General features: G+C 45.9%; 2 protein-coding genes across 2 annotated transcripts in view; one reads left to right on the top strand and one right to left on the bottom strand.

The window, feature by feature from the left end:
• Positions 1 to 6,242, top strand: part of LOC310945869 (sarcoplasmic/endoplasmic reticulum calcium ATPase 2-like) — a 29,668-nt gene extending 23,426 nt beyond the window's left edge. Inside the window, exons 10-20 of the mRNA XM_083912125.1 lie at positions 618 to 720; positions 1,034 to 1,165; positions 1,266 to 1,385; positions 1,481 to 1,699; positions 1,816 to 2,151; positions 2,869 to 3,089; positions 3,194 to 3,396; positions 3,517 to 3,602; positions 3,690 to 3,823; positions 3,944 to 4,061; positions 5,812 to 6,242. Coding sequence (XP_083768251.1) covers positions 618 to 720; positions 1,034 to 1,165; positions 1,266 to 1,385; positions 1,481 to 1,699; positions 1,816 to 2,151; positions 2,869 to 3,089; positions 3,194 to 3,396; positions 3,517 to 3,602; positions 3,690 to 3,823; positions 3,944 to 4,061; positions 5,812 to 6,081 — 1,942 coding nt within the window. The 3' untranslated portion in view covers positions 6,082 to 6,242. The remainder of the gene's footprint in view (positions 1 to 617; positions 721 to 1,033; positions 1,166 to 1,265; positions 1,386 to 1,480; positions 1,700 to 1,815; positions 2,152 to 2,868; positions 3,090 to 3,193; positions 3,397 to 3,516; positions 3,603 to 3,689; positions 3,824 to 3,943; positions 4,062 to 5,811) is intronic.
• A 3,154-nt stretch (positions 6,243 to 9,396) lies between these two features.
• anapc7 (anaphase promoting complex subunit 7) lies at positions 9,397 to 16,980 on the bottom strand. The gene is made up of 11 exons (XM_083912851.1): positions 16,800 to 16,980; positions 14,760 to 14,946; positions 14,405 to 14,524; positions 13,753 to 13,864; positions 13,380 to 13,533; positions 12,247 to 12,389; positions 11,961 to 12,078; positions 11,678 to 11,874; positions 11,365 to 11,589; positions 10,534 to 10,684; positions 9,397 to 10,403 (listed from the first exon to the last, which is right to left on the bottom strand). The coding sequence occupies exons 1-11, from the start codon at positions 16,898 to 16,900 to the stop codon at positions 10,214 to 10,216; spliced, it is 1,698 nt and encodes a 565-aa protein (XP_083768977.1). The 5' UTR covers positions 16,901 to 16,980; the 3' UTR covers positions 9,397 to 10,213.
• Between the last annotated feature and the right edge of the window lie 44 nt (positions 16,981 to 17,024).

The following is a 17,024-nucleotide window of genomic DNA, read 5'->3' as shown; positions in this document are numbered from 1 at the left end:
AACATGTGAGCACATTACACCAGTTCTTATATCATTACACTGGCTTCCTGTACGTCAGAGAATTGATTTCAAAATCCTCCTGCCCACATATAAATCACTTCATGGTCTAGGGCCGAGGTATATCACTGATATGCTCCCACTACGTAAGCCTTCTACATCACTAAGATCCTCTGAGACCAATCTGTTAGTGGTTCGCAGAGTAAACTCAAATCAAGGGAAAGCATCTTTCAGTCATTATGCAACAAACAGCTGGAATAAACGTCCTGAAGATGTAAGACTTTCACCCACTCTGACCACTTTTACAACTAGACTGAAAACTTTTATGTTCACCTTAGCTTTCTGCTAAATCTTCGCACTTTTAACGTCCGCACTGTTTTGATTATTGTCTATGTTTTTATTCTCTTTGTCTTCCTGTAATGCATTTGAATTCATGACATGTTGTGCTGTGAAGCACTTTGAGTCTGCCTTGTGTATGAAAAGTGCGTTACAAATAAAGCTGCCTTGCCTTAAGTGAGTACATGGAGGTGAAGATGGGTATGCAACAATAGAGACGGTTCTTATTGTTATATGAACTGTACACATATACACACAGGTTAATATGTTGTACTCTCCCTCAGGTACCAGGATGGTAAACCAGTGAAATCCTCCCAGTATGATGCCCTGGTTGAGCTGGCCACCATCTGTGCCCTGTGTAACGACTCCTCTCTGGACTTCAACGAGGTCTGGACCCCGCCTGCATCTTTCTTTACATGTTAGATGTGTAGAGTGTAATTTTGTTCAACTTGATTCTTTGTGTGTATGTTTGCATTTTTCACAAGGACCTAACAGACAATAACACAAACTCCCAGCGCCGCAGTACAAAGTAAATGTTACAGGACAACACAAAAAGGAAAACGTGTTGGAAAAATAATAGTACAAAATTAACATATTGATTTAAATAATGACATTCGTAGTTGAGTACAAGTACATCCACTTTCAAATGTATCCACCGCTATGCAAGGGTTTCTGAACATGAATGTTTCTGACGTTTCAGGTGAAGGGTGTGTTCGAGAAGGTCGGCGAGGCCACAGAGACCGCGCTGACCTGTTTGGTGGAGAAGATGAACGTTTTCGACACCGAAGTCCACAACCTGTCCAAGATCGACAGAGCTAACGCCTGCAACTCTGTGAGTGACAGCGGCTCCCTCGACTGCACGCACTGCAGATTTCAGCTGCTGCCACTCAGCTGGTTTTTCCTCACTCTGTCTGTTCCTTTTGTCTGAGCAGGTGATCAAGCAGCTGATGAAGAAGGAGTTCACCCTGGAGTTCTCCAGAGACAGGAAGTCCATGTCTGTCTACTGCACCCCCAACAAGTCTCGTTCTTCCATGGGCAAGATGTTTGTCAAGGTATACTGACAAGGACTTGGCGATGGCTTTGCTTCTGACGCCCGACATTCTTCTACCGTGCTGTGATCGTTGTATTCCTCTGCTCTACTCCACAGGGGGCACCGGAGGGAGTAATTGACAGGTGCACTCACGTCAGAGTTGGCAACAGCAAAGTTCCCCTCAGCAAAGGTATCAAGGAAAGGATCATGTCTGTGATCCGAGAGTACGGGACGGGTCGTGACACCCTCAGGTGTCTGGCTCTGGCCACACGAGACAGCCCACCCAAAATGGAGGACATGATACTGTCAGACACTGCCAAATTCTCAGACTACGAGGTGAGTTTTTTCATCTAACTTTGGGTACAGTTGTTCTGATTTTTTTAATGAACTGATGTCTGCTTGTGGAGTATTCTTTTTCAGTACTTAACAGTCACATTTGTCTCTGTACCCAGACCGACCTGACCTTTGTCGGCTGTGTCGGCATGCTGGACCCTCCCAGACAGGAGGTGGCTGCCTCCATCAAGCTGTGCCGCCAGGCCGGCATTCGCGTCATCATGATCACCGGAGACAATAAGGGCACAGCTGTGGCTATCTGCCGCCGCATTGGCATCCTGAGCGAGGAGGACGATGTTGAGTGCATGGCCTACACCGGACGAGAGTTTGACGAGCTTTCACTCGCCGATCAGCGTGACGCTGTGACTCGCGCTCGCTGTTACGCACGTGTCGAGCCTTCCCACAAGTCCAAGATCATCGAGTTCCTGCAAGGATTCGACGAGATCACTGCAATGGTATGAAGTCTGAAATGTGATTCTGCAGAGTTTCTTACTGGTCTTACTGCAGTGTGTCCATTAATTAAGTACTAACTCATGACAGGTCGTGGTATGGGGTGATAATATCACAGCTAAGGGTGTTGTTAGACTAGGTGTTTTTTGTTTGTTTTGGTTGTGAAGTTTGTCTCAGCAGTGCTGCCGGCAGGATTCTGTTTGATAGTACGCACATGAACCGCCCATGTGTGCACATACAGTCTACTCAGTCGTCTCAGTGAGCAAGCAAGAGAGAGGGATTGATTCATGTTGGTTGTTTTAACCATAAAACTCTGGTTAGCCTACCACACAGATTTCAAACGCCAGCCAACAGGCCGGGTTTACACAATCATCATTGCACCTCTGATACAGTCGCTCATATTTGCAGAGGAGTCTTGCAGAAGGCCTAATACACACACACACACACACACATATTCGCGCAACAGTCAAACTTCTCAAGTGGTAAAAACAATGTAGACATGTAGTCCTATCTGTAGTGACATTCAACAAACTGGTCCAAAAATAAACGGATGTGCAGTGCGTTGTCTAACTTTGATTCAGTGATCCATTTATTCACACCTCTGCATACACACGCTCACTGTACTGTTCCACTACCAGTCGGAGACAGGGTTAAAGTTCTCGTGCAGAGATTACATCCCCAACTCTTCCAAATCTTATGTAGTCTTGTGTATTTCTCCACAGACAGGTGATGGAGTGAATGATGCCCCCGCCTTGAAGAAGGCAGAGATTGGCATCGCCATGGGCTCTGGCACTGCCGTGGCCAAGTCAGCCTCTGAGATGGTCCTCGCCGACGACAACTTTTCTTCCATCGTGGCCGCCGTTGAAGAAGGCAGAGCTATTTACAATAACATGAAGCAGTTCATCAGATACCTTATTTCCTCCAACGTGGGGGAGGTTGTCTGGTGAGTCTCCTCAGGAGCAGATGACCCCAGACTTGCTCGTACCATTCAGTTATCAGTCATTCAGTGTTGATGTTCAGACTAACTGGGGTAATTTCTCCCGATAGCATCTTCCTTACTGCGGCGCTGGGCTTCCCCGAGGCTCTGATCCCAGTCCAGCTTCTCTGGGTCAACCTGGTGACTGACGGCCTCCCTGCCACCGCCCTGGGCTTCAACCCCCCAGACCTTGACATCATGGAGAAGCCTCCTCGTAATGCCAAGGAGCCCCTCATCTCTGGCTGGCTCTTCTTCAGATACCTGGCCATTGGCTGTAAGTTGATAATGGACAGGAATGGAAGGATCATGTCAGGTTTTATAGTATCCGAATAATATTTAATTTGCTTTTAAGCTGTTTGACAAATAAGATGATGTTTGGTGTCTTCGCTCTCAGGCTATGTGGGTGCAGCGACAGTGGGAGCCGCTGCCTGGTGGTTCACCGTCTCTGAAGATGGACCTCAGATCACTCTGTACCAGCTGGTAAGTCTTCCTGTCTGAGTGCTCATCCTTCAGCTCCCCTCTGCTCTCGTCTCCCCCTCACTCACCCCCCTGCCTTCCTCCCCGCAGAGCCACTTCCTCCAGTGCGCCCCAGACAACCCGGACTTTGACGGCCTGGACTGCCACGTGTTTGAGTCCCCCTACCCGATGACCATGGCCCTGTCTGTGCTTGTCACCATTGAGATGTGCAATGCTCTTAACAGGTAAACTAGTGCCTCTCAAGAGAAGGATCGAAGCTCTCATTTAAGGACCAACTGCACTCAGAGAAGGAAAGACAAACTGTATAAACGAATGACCGTGTGCGTTCTCTCTCCTCTGCCCAGTCTGTCGGAGAACCAGTCTCTCCTGCGGATGCCTCCCTGGGAGAACATTTGGCTCCTGGGGGCCATCTGCCTCTCCATGTCCCTCCACTTCCTCATCCTCTATGTGGAACCTCTGCCTGTGAGTTTTAACAGACCAGTTCATTCAAAGATGACTTGATGGTGCTGTCATTTAAACTGGCTGCTTGATGGTGCAGTCAGCTACTGCAGGACCAAAGTTGGGTTTCTGGATTCATGTGGTTCTATTTGCCCCCTGGTGGTTGCATGGCTTTATTACAGACATGCAATGGAAAGTGATGGGTAACGTGGGTAAAGTTCAGCATTTCGCCTTTTATTAGACAGGGAGAGGGTATGACATGCAGCAGATGTCCCTGGCACAAACCTGAGATGTTGCGTTCACAGTATATGTTATACAGTGCCATAGTTCTTAAAGGAGCAGTTCAACATTTTGGGAAATGCACGTCTTCCTGAAAGTTAGATGGATTCACTCCTGTCTGTCAGTTATGTGTGAAGCTGTCCAGGCTTACTTTTGTCCAAAGGTAAATCTAATTCACCAGCAGGTCCTAAAGCTCACTACTTATATGTGGACTCTTTCTTGACTGGCACTGTGACATCCTGGAGCCTGACAACCAGCAGAAACTCCAGGAAGTCACTGGTCCAGCCAAGAAAGTTGTTGTTAGTGAACTTTAGAGGTTCTGATGGGTGGATTTTGTTACTTCTGCTTCCAGTTTTTATGCTAAGCTAAGCTAACCATCTTCTTGCTTTGCTAGACCCTACTCCAGTGATGGAGTGCAATCACAACCGCTTTGGGTGCCGCTAATCTCCAGATGCAGTGACGCGACTGTGCCTCAGAAAATAGTTTCAGCAGGGAACATTTAGGGAAGCGAGCCCTGGCGATAAAATGGCTAATTTCCCACAAAAGAAAATTCTAGACTAGGCTGTAGTTGAGAATGAACTTCACCATCTTCTATGTGGATGTTCTCTCATCGTTGATGGTAAATGTAGTCAGTGTGTGCTGAGAGTTTCAGCCTCAGTGTGTCTCTGCTGGATTTCTCTCTGGCTGTAAACATTTTAATATCCAAGTCAGCCAAAACACTGTAACAACATCCATAACATCCATAACATCCTCTGCACTCATATTTTGGCGTTGCTGGATGCAGGAAGAACAGATTTTGACAGTTTTCTCTGTCAGTATCGGACGCACTGAGGAGTTTATTGCTTCATGTGACACCATTTTACCACCAACACTGACTGGACATCCACGTCAAAAGTGCTGAATTGAGAGCCGTACCCATCGTTTCATCTAACTCTCAGCAAGAAAGTGAACAAGTGCATTTTCAAAAATGTCTTTATTCCTTCGAGCACTTTGCCACCAGACGCCCCATACCATTCACCTAGAGGCCCCTTATGGTGCATGTGCACAGTAGCTACTGTAGGAGGTGATGTGACAATATCTCACAGTTACCATGCCAACACTGGGCACTCATAACAAGGGCATGGTGACGTCTTTAAAAGGCTTGTTGTGTCCAAAACCCAAAGATTATACCTTTTATATAATATATCACAGAGGCAAACAGGAAATCTCCATATTTGAGAGTGAAAACAAAATGTTCTACCTTTCTTTTCAAACAGATACAGAATAAAACTGCACCCCCACCCACATCAAGCTCATGCACATAAGTACAATCTGATTTATATAGAAAGTAGAGAAGATGCCACTACAAAAACAAAGTGATTCATTAAAAACAAATGAAATAGTTGGTGATTATTTTTCAGTCGATCAAATGATGAAATAATAGCAGCTCTACTCTTAATCCTGTAAAGAGTAGCTGTAACGTGACCTGACGACTGTCGTGATGCTCTCTCTCCAGGTCATCTTCCAGATCACCCCTCTGGATACGACCCAGTGGATGATGGTGCTGAAGATCTCCATGCCCGTCATCCTGCTGGACGAGCTGCTAAAGTTTGTGGCCAGGAACTACTTGGACTTTGGTAAACAGCTGGAGAAGCCGGCGAGCCGAGGCTGCTCTCTGTCTGCATGTGCCGAGGGCATCTCCTGGCCCTTCGTGGCCATCTCCCTGCCCCTGGTGCTGTGGATCTACAGCACCGACACTAACGTGTCCGCCATGTTGTGGCCCTGACTGACTCCAGTACACTACCCTCCCCGTGCACCAGTGTGAAGTGGACATTAACACACACATCTAACACAGTAACATTCACTCGGAACAACTTAGAGTCAACACTTGCACCCGCTCTGACGGTCTGTCTGCTGTCAGGTCTTTTATATTTAGGACATTTTCACTGATGCGTATTCTTGGGCGGGGGGGCGGGGGTTGAGTCATATTTGAATGACTTTGACTGACATTCTGTCCATGTGTGTTATTTTATCATCACGCTTTTCTCTCTTTTGATCCCCTGTTTGGAACAGTTAGAGACGCCCACCGTGTCGGAGCTGTGTGTCGAGTTGTACAGAGAATTTACACTATTTTATGATGATTAATATTTTGTAATTTCTGGGAGGGGCTGCGGGGAACGCTGGGTGAAGAGGATGTAACTATAAGGATTGTATTGTACAATACTCGTTCAGGGGCAAAGACGCGATTACGTTTTGCCCTGGCGTGAATCTCTGGCGTCATTTTTGAGCTCCGTGCTTCGTCATTCCTTCTTTTCTGCATTAGGCAGAGCACAGCTACCTCAGTGCTGTTAATATACGACCATTACTACCCATTTGTCTTAACGATCATTTCATAGGTTATCAGTTGAAGTGTTGTGGTACACACCAGCCTGCTTCGCCCTCACACACACATTGAAATGTTCTTCTTTTATAAACCTATCTCTTGTCTCTGGTATCGTACAGAAGCGAGGACAAAACGTGTCACCGGTTTGATTCCGAGCAGATTTTTTGATAACGCCTGTAGGTAAATTTGTTTACTTGAAGAAAAACGCATTGTCTTGATTTTATCTTTTTTTTTAAGTTTGAGATTAAGTCTCAACCTTCAGTCTTCATTTTTTTTGCATCTTAATTAAAGTAATCTTTATAATGTATGTATGTATAATGTGCACATACTGTACTTGAACATGTAAAAAGGCACCAAGAAGCTGTTAGTCTTATCAACTGAGCACAACGTGGACGAGCGGCCATTGGAAGAGTGTGTATATCTGTACATAGCACACCAAGTAGAATCTGTGTATAGACTTATTTTGTCGTGTCAAAGTGCTCCACACATCCACACTAGTTTACTTAAGCGGGGTCTTAGCCTTCCTGCATGCCTGCTCCAATACTACCAGGCCAGTGAGTGCTTTGAGTTGGTTTGTTTTTTTTACTTTAAAAACTAATTGTTGTTTTCTTCCAATGCCTTCCACCTGTTTACCTGCAGAGTGAGTACACTTTGACCTGCATGCCAACTAGCTCTCTCTCTCTCTCATGGTCGCACACGCAGCTTTGAAAGTGACCGCAATGACAGCTCCTCAGATGTTTGAAAGGACTAGCCCAGGGCTGCACAATCCTGCTCCTGGAGGGCCACAGTCCTGCAGGTTTTAGGTTTCTCCCTGCTCCAACACACGACGTTCAAGCCTGTGCTTAGCTTCAGCTGCTTGATAACGAGCACATCATTAGACTCAGGTGTGTTTGAGCAGAGAGAAACCTGATACATGCAGGACTGTGGCTCTCCAGGAGCAGGATTGGGCACCCCTTGTCTAGTGTTTACATACCAACTAGATCATGGGTGTCAAAGTGATCCAGTAAAGAGTCGCTGGGGCTGCAGGTTTTCATTCCAACCAATCAAAAACACACCTGGTCCAACAAAACTGTGTGAAGACAGTTCAGGTGGTTGAGTAAGTCGAGTCAGGTGTGTTCTTGCTTGGTTGGAATGAAACCTGCAGCCACAGCGGCCCTTTACTGGATCACTTTGACACCCCTGGACTAGCAGTTTAAAATATATATGATTTATACACTTTTAATGGTACAAAAGGAGGTGTTTGTTAGAAAATGCCGTCAGTGTCACCTAGTGCCAGGTACACACTGCGTAGGATTAGGAGCCTTTAGCACATGGGTGTCAAACTGATCCAGTAAAGGGGCGCTGTGGCTGCAGGTTTTCATTCCAACCGAGCAAGAACACACCTGACTCGACTTACTCAATCACCTGAACGGTCTTCACACAGTTGATTTGTTGGACCAGGTGTGTTTTTGATTGGTTGGAATGAAAACCTGCAGCCACACGGCCCTTTACTGGATCACTCTGACACCCATGCTTTAGCATTTTCAGCTGGCACGGCGTCACTGCTGCCGGTTATTCTCGACTGTGCACTGGCAGCGTGTTTTGGCAGCTGGCCGACACTGACATCCAAGTGTCCTCACGCCTTTACAGGACATGATGGGTTTTATTATTATTTATAAATGTCTTTTTTTTTAAATTGCCTTTTGACCTAATCTCCCGCCTGCCCCATAGCATGGCCTTAATACATGTGCAGTTTTGATTAAAATAAGTATTGATGGACTCCAGTGATTTGCTGCTCGGATGCTTTTATGTTGCCCTGTGTGTTTCTGTTCTGGCGTCCACTGATGTGATTCTTCCTCTCTCTCCTTTTTCTCTGCAGCGAAACCCGTGTAAGCCCGCCTCTCCTCTCCTCTCCTCTCCTCTAAATCTCCTGCAGACACTTTGGTTTTGTTTTGTTTTTTTGTGCATGTGTGTTTTGGGGCAGCACATCTTACAAGAGCTGCACGTCAGTTAAATATTACCAAGACAAGAGGCTCATAAAAGTTCAAACATCCTTTTTATAGAATGAATAAATGTCTAATGAAAAACTAGCCAACCCCACCTCATCAGCAGTCCTTCCTTCCTCCTGCATGAAGAGCCTGAGATTACGATACGAATCTCACGCCATCTCTTTAGACAGAGATCTCGGTACCACGCACAGTAAATCGTACAATATTCCACGGTGCATGTCCGCTGATCAGCCATCTGTTTTACCAGACTTGTGTAATAGAGACAATGTGTAGTCTTGATGAATAGAATAGACATTCGTCACATAGTACAAATGTTAAATAAGCTCAAAAACTAGTTCATCTTTCCTAAGGAAATACTTTTATGGAATATTTAAAAACTAAACAGCCTTTTTTTTTTTTGCTTTGCACTGAGACGTGCGACGTGTCCGGAGCCGTTACTCGTCATATCTGGGAACGTGCGGACATGCGGCGGTGCAGAGATGCATACGTTTTACCATGAGAACGGCAGGCAGTCCCTCCACTGGCAGCGTTTAGTGCCAAACTGCTGTACTGTATTTTCAGAGATGATTGTACAATGTGTCACATGAACTTTGGTTTCAGGTAAATAAAACTGTCAAACATGGAGCGTTCACCCACCGTTTGTCCTGGTGTCATTAAGATTCCACCGCTTTTTAAAGACCAACTGGACTCAGCGTTCGTGTCAAGTGAGAGTGTTTAATAATTTTATTATACACTTTAAAAATATGTACAAAAATGCTATAAACATGTATCTCAAAGTAAGTGACACTTGAGTCAGTTGTAGGGTTATTTTTTTACACAGAAGGCCGACTGAAAAGACAACACATACCAAAACGATAAGCATGTACGTTACGTGACACGTTCTCAAGTGACAGAATTCAAATGAAGATGATATATTTTAAAGAGCAGCAGGAAATATGGTACATAGTCACTTTTTCACACCTGTTCGCCTCAGGTGTGGCAAATTCATAAGCTTCACTGTGATCTACAACGAGTGACAGTCAAGCTCAAAGCAAACACTCGTTTACAGTCTCTGTCCCTCCTGCGACACGCGAAGGATAACAAAATCTCCCATCACACCATTTACGGGACACATTTTGCCCGCGGACAGCTCTCCGGTATAATGAACAACTCAACCCCCAAATGGATCCAAAAGCAGATCTTAGTTTTGGTTTAAAAGACACTTTGTCTTGACTATATTTAACTTTACGTTGTACTTGATGCATTTCGTCAGGTGGCTACAGACTGCCGGCGAAGATGCTCACGAACGTAGAGCGATCGAGGTGTTTGAACGCCGCGTGTTGATTTTCTCTGAGGTTGATCGTGTGCTGGTCCTGTACGGCCGTACGGACGAGCAAACGAAGCTCAGGTAGCTCCGCGGTGAGGGGGTTGATGAGGTTGTTAGTACGTTGGGAGAACAGCATCCGAGGCCACCCGGTCCCGTTTGACGACCTCGGTGGCGGGTGGCTTCCCACGGGCTGTAGTGTGTCAGACGGTGGGGGTGACGGTGTATCCTTCAGTGGCCGGGGTCACTGCATACCGAACCACTGTTCCTGATCGGCCCACTGTGCCGCTTCACTGTCGCTGCCCTCCAGATCTCCGTCCTCGCCGCTGCCCTCCATGTCGTCTCCGTCCAGCTCCACCGTGGCATCTGTGGGGCTCTCCTCCTTCTCCATCTTCTGCATGCCTTCTAAAGACTTCTGGTCGTTCGGATCCAGGCTGAGGGAAGAAAAAGTGTCAAATGCACAAACTGACCGTTAGAAATCCTGTGCTTTCAGTGGTACCCCATCATAAAGATGGCTCAAATACACTTTCATAGCAACTTATTGTCCAAGCAGTCTGTGGTTACCTCAGCGCTATGCTGTACTGATCCATGGCTTCTTGGTAGTCGTTGACAGCCACCAGGAAATCTCCCAGCATTCTGTGCAGCACGCAATCACTCTGGTTGGCCAGGGCGTTCCGGAGGAGAGCGATCCCCTCTTCATATTTCTGTTCCCGACCTTCACAGGAAAACATTGGTCATTTGCACCTGTATTTTATGGAACCGAACAGATTTTAAAGGTCCCATATTTTGCTAATTTTCAGGTTCACACTTGTATTTTGTCAGTCTGAATAAAACTGAGTTCACTCTGTGTCTGAAACGCTCTGTTTTAGCGCCCGGCTCTTTAAGCCTCCCTCCTGAAAAAGCCCAGTCGGCTCTGATTGGTCAGTGTTCCCTGGTCTTCCACATCTGCACCATCAGTGCAGCCGGGGAACGGCTGTTAATGGCACTGTAGCAGCTCTCTCTACTAAGGTCGTCACGATAACAACATTTTAAACTCTGAGGAGTGCGGGTACAGTTCTAATATAGAGAAATTATTCTCAATACCTCTTTAGACACCACATCAAAAGAAAATATGTCCTGGGCACACAAAATAGAGTTGTTGTTTTTTTTTTCTTATATCAAAAAATAAAATAAATAACCTCCACACGTGGCTGGTCCAAAAAAATGTAGACATCACAACCGTGCAGAGGTCCTGACGGCTCCTGAATCTGGGCTGTGTGCGTTTCAAAACACGTGGAAATCTCACTTTTTACCATATGGGACCTTTCCTTTCTGGAAACTACTTTAACTCCCCAGGATCATTTGTGAAAACCAAACTAAAAAAAAAACTCCCAGAGTAGAAACAGTTGTACGTACTGAGCAGTTCAGCCTTCTTGACCACAGCTTTGGTGTAGTCGGGTCTCTGGGCCAGGGCTTTGTCCAGCAGGGTTTTGGCTTTCTCCTGAGTCACTGGGTCTTCCAAGCACACCGTGGCGAGGATGGTCAGAGTTTGTGCATTGGCCCCCAGAGTCTTATAGATGTTATTGGCCATCCCCATAGCCTCTCGAATCCCATTGGATGCCAGGTAACAGTCGATCAGACCTGTGAAGGGACAGTATGTTAAAGGTCGATGCGAGCGGAGCAGAAGTGTACTACATCTGAGAAGAATAGAGACGACACACAAACGTGCCTTCATAGCAGTCGAGTCTGCAGGGAGCCAAACGCATGGCCTCCCTGAAATGGATGATGGCTTCTTGAACACGGCCCATGTTTCTCAGTGCGGCCCCCTTCAGGAGGAGAGCCTGCACGCTGTTGCTGTTCAGCTGGATGGCCTTCGCTCCCAGGTAGAGCGCTCTGGAGTAACGCTTGCTATAAAAGCTGTGACAGCTGAACAACAGAAACAAGAGAGGATACAAAAACCATGACGATGACGTATCATTTAGAAAAGTAACTGTTACAACCAAGAGACTCACCCAGAGATCACCCAGGGTTCTGCGTGCTGGTCGGAGATGTTAAATAATCGCCCTCCCAGGACTTCAACGTCCTCCAAGTGTCCTTCGCGCGCCATCAGGTAGCCATAGACATCCATTCCTGCAGGAGCAAACAGCATAAGTGGCATTTTACATGGACGGTAGAAAGTCCCATGATCCCATGTTTCAGCTCAGTGTGAAGCTGGTGCAAGTGTCCTGAGGCCACGGCACAGTTAGTGATGAAGATCTAAAAATGATTAGAACTCAATCCCTAAATGAAAACTCTTACCTTTGATGAGGTATGGGTCCAGCATCTGGGCTTGCTCAAATTTGAGGATGGCGTTCTTAGTGTCACCTGCCCGGAAGTAGACATCTGCCAGGCTCACCAGGAGGTCCACGTTGTCCCGCAACAGAGACTTCTTTTCAAGAGAGCTGAGACCAGACAGGGGAGGGATGGGGACACAGCAAATAAACAATAAACGTGAAAAAATTAACAGTAATATTCAGTCACTTTTAGGGATGCTACTTCATATTGTCTGACCGATAGCCGCCCCCTCATTAACCAATCAATACCCGTCAACAGACAAGCAGTCAACCGAGTCCCAGTTCACCCATCTGGGAGACGCAGCAGCCACGTGGACAAATGCAGCCCCGTGGACACATGCAGCCACGTGGACACATGCAGCCACGTGGACACATGCAGCCACGTGGACACATGCAGCCACGTGGACACATGCAGCCACGTGGACAAATGCAGCCCCGTGGACACATGCAGCCACGTGGACACATGCAGCCCCGTGGACACATGCAGCCGCGTGGACACATGCAGCCGCGTGGACACATGCAGCCACGTGGACACATGCAGCCGCGTGGACACATGCAGCCACGTGGACAAATGCAGCCACGTGGACACATGCAGCCCCGTGGACACATGCAGCCCCGTGGACACATGCAGCCCCGTGGACACATGCAGCCCCGTGGACACATGCAGCCCCGTGGACACATGCAGCCACGTGGACACATGCAGCCACGTGGACACATGCAGCCACGTGGACACATGCAGCCACGTGGACACATGCAGCCACGTGGACACATGCAGCCACTTTACCCCGTCCCAAATCTCCATCGCATTAAAAAGGCAACGTTCAAACTGCAGTTCCAAGTGACCTGGATCTGATTTTTTCGCTCATTTGTAGTCGAATTGAGTCCGACATTTATTTCAATCAGAATTAGGCCACTTTTAAATGTGCTACTGAATCAGATACGTCTTTGAATGAGACCGCAATCTGAACAGCCAGGACTTTGACGTCATTCTGCCCCAGCCCTGCACCGTTTTGTGACTTAATAAAAGATATAGTTGATTGATTAAATTAAATGGTTGGTTATTAACCTCTTTGTATAAAACATTACTGCTCTGCTCACCAAATAGTGTTGATGGCTCTTTGATTGTCCCCTGCGTGTATGAAGGCGTAAGCTTTGATCCAAACAGAGAGCCAGTCCAGGTTGGGGATACTCTGGATCACATCCATGGTCATGGACGCCACTTCGGCTCCTTTGACTGATAAAGAGAGAAGTCCTACAGTGGAAGAAGGGAAAGTTTTAAAGCCCTAACAAGCACATAAGAGCAAGTGATTACACTGAGTCCAGGCAGAGATATTGTTAGCATGTATCAGACACATATACATACACAGATACTGTACGTATACATGTAAAGAGCGTAGATAGACTGAAGCAGGTACGAGTGTTTGAGCAGATTACATGTTGGATGAAGGCGTCTCTGTGTCACCATGCATACCAATGATTGCATCCAGGGCGAGGTGACAGTGTCTGAGGACCTCTTTGTAGCTCGTCACTGCAGAACGCTCCTGACCAGCTTTCCTGTACAGGTTAGCCAGCATCATGTTGATCTGAAGCCACGAAAAAAATAAAACAACAACAACAACAACAATCATTTAATCACAGTTCATTAGAAAAGCTCATGGACTTAAACAAACACAGACCTCATCAGAGTGATCAGCAGTGTTTGTTGGGCTTCACATGATACTATTTCTGATTAGTTCAGAAAACTAAAGTATTGACTAGAGCCGACTGGAAGGGTATTATTTGTATGTTGTTTACATTTTAATAATAAATGAGGTTCATCCCTTCATTAGCATTGTGTTTGTTTCTATATTATTGTGTAAACAACAGTCTCATGCACACAAAGCTTGTGTACAATGCAGACAGAGGTTTCAGTTGAGATAAAGCAGGACTACACATCACTGCTCTGCCTGTTTGTCGTATGTTTGCATAATGCACTTTCACATGTTGTCAGTGATCACACACACACACACTGGAATGTCTTTATAAACTGCACAGCACCTCTGAGTGAACAGATATGAGGCCTGTATTAAATAAAAAGGTACATTAAGTTTATTGAAATAACTGTGTGAGAAGCAGCAGCCTACCTTTGGAGTCCTCTGTCTGGATGGGATCCCGTCCAGCACTGCGATGGCGTCTTTATCCAGCTTCAAAATGGTGTAGCATTCAGCGATCTTGTACTTTACCTCGATTTCTGAGGGCAAACTCTGAAAGACAACATTATGTGTAACTGTAAATGTTTCTGTTAACATTCATGCCAACTGACCACGTCGGTGGTATGGATATGTATCCCTTAAGTGCACAATATTATATGACACTCTTGTTGAAACAGTATGAAAATAAAGGCGATTGTTGTGTCCCCTTGCGTGGGAAATGTAGTTGGACACGCTGAGCTGTTTTACGGCTTCAGTCAACAGATGAGACGTGAACTGTTGAACGTACCTGTGCCTGTATGTTAGATGCAGCTCCACCAGTAGAAGTACGAACTTTAGACGTTTTGCTGAGCACCTTCTTCTGTTGCAACGCCATGCTGTATTTGCAGGCGGCGTTCCGATATTCCTTATCATGGAAGATGGCGTCGGCGTGGTAAACCAACAACTGGTACTTCTGGGCCGGCGAGAGCAGCTCTCTTGAATCAAAAAAATGCACATAATCAGAATCAGAGTGCCTTTGATTGTCACTATACACAGTACAATGAGATTAAAGGCAACTCCTACTCAGTGCAGACATAAATGTAGGTGTAAAAAATAAAATATAAAATTGAATAAATAGGGCAAAAGACAAAAAGGTGCAGAGTTCTGTGGCGCTGTATGGATATATATTAAAAGAATAAATAGGATTCCTATACACAGTATATAGCACATACTGAAAATTGAAGATTGCACACATTGAAAAAGAATATTGAATAATTAATATTGCACATATTGAAAAACAAATTTGGTATCATGGCACCAAATCAACCCTCTCAAAAACTGACAGTTTCTCCCTCACCATTGACCATTCCTCTGTCTCCCCCTCCCCTCAGGTTAAGAGTCTGGGTGTCATTCTCGACAGCACGTTATCATTCCAATCCCATATCAACAACATCACCCGGTCTGCCTACTTCCACCTACGCAATATTAATCGCCTCCGCCCCTCCCTTTCTCCTCACTCCACTGCAATTCTTGTACACAGCCTTGTCACCTCCCGTATCGACTACTGTAACTCCCTTCTCTTCGGTCTACCTTACAAACACCTCCATAAACTCCAACTGGTTCAGAACTCTGCAGCTCGGATCATCACCAGAACCCCCTCCATCCACCACATCACCCCTGTTCTGCAGCAACTCCATTGGCTCCCGGTCAAACTCCGCATCCAATTCAAAATACTCCTGTTTACCTTCAAGGCCATCCACAACCTCTCCCCTCCTTATCTGTCTGAACTCCTCAACGTCGCCACCCCTTCCCGTTCCCTCAGATCTGCCTCCTCTGTCCACCTCTCTGTCCCCCCCGCCCGCCTTGTCACCATGGGGAGCAGGGCTTTCAGCCGTTCTGCCCCCCAACTCTGGAACGCACTTCCACCGGATCTCAGGAACTTGGACTCTTTCACACACTTCAAATCAAAACTAAAAACTCACCTATTCCGGACTGCCTACCCCACTTAACCATCCATATTGTCTTTTCTTATCTGTTTTGTATTTCCTTCTTAGTGTTTTTATCTATTTTATTTATTTTTAATCTATTTTGCAATTGTACGGTGTCCTCGAGTGCCCAGAGAGGCGCCCTCAAATTAAATGCATTATTATTATTATTATCAGCATCGACCCTAGAAAACCCATATCGGTGGATCCCTGAAACAAAAACAATGAAAACGTCTATTGATCCATAGAAACACCCACGAAGTTTATTTAAATGATTGTTATATTTTTCCATATTTATCGGGAAAGCATTGTTTCCTAAACTCTGCTGCTGTAATATAGAAATCTCCCCTTTGTGGGTTTAATTAGGGAGCATCTCATCTTAAAAACACTTTCATTTGTGTCCTTTGGTGCTGCGCTCCATCACAACAACAACATCCTATTGTGACTTTAATAGCACGTAACGTTAGCTTAGGGTTGTTAATCCATCACAGTGTATTGTTAAGATTATGAGGAGGGAAAAGCACATTAACAACAATAGAGGTGTCAAGTCCTTCTGTATAATAATGGGTTGAATTCACAACAACCGCACCGCTAATAGCAGCATCATTAACTCTAGGAGACTCTGCATACGACTATTTCTTGGATTGTAACGTGTGTTCCTCCCGAAAGTATTGATTAAACTCTTATTTATATATTTACTTGGAGTGTGTGTGTTTATATTAATTTAGAAGCCCAAGCTGTTTCACGGCGACAATAATTAATTTAGCTATTGTTGCCCAGTTAGCTTCCGCTGAGCACAACTGGGTGGTTAGCCAGAAGCTAGCTCCAGGAAATAGACGGGTCCCGGTGTAGACAGTACTTACGGGTTGTTGTTGCTCATCGTCAGCAACAAACTGCTCAGTATCCGGACATTAGAGTGGAGGCCGGCCGCTGCCATATCCCGGACATGATCTATGACGTTCATTTTCGGTTAACTTGAGCGCTTGCTTTGGTTTCCGGTGTCCAGTTGAAAGTTTGGGTTTGTAAACAGCTAATGCTAACTAGCTTCTGATGTATTAAATATGGCGCCGAACAGCCTTCCTTCCGCA

Source organism: Echiichthys vipera (genome assembly GCF_963691815.1).
Source record: "Echiichthys vipera genome assembly, chromosome: 4".
Taxonomy (NCBI): Eukaryota; Metazoa; Chordata; class Actinopteri; order Perciformes; family Trachinidae; genus Echiichthys; species Echiichthys vipera.
Note: the sequence above shows the minus strand (reverse complement) of the source record. Positions and strands in the feature narration are given on the sequence as shown.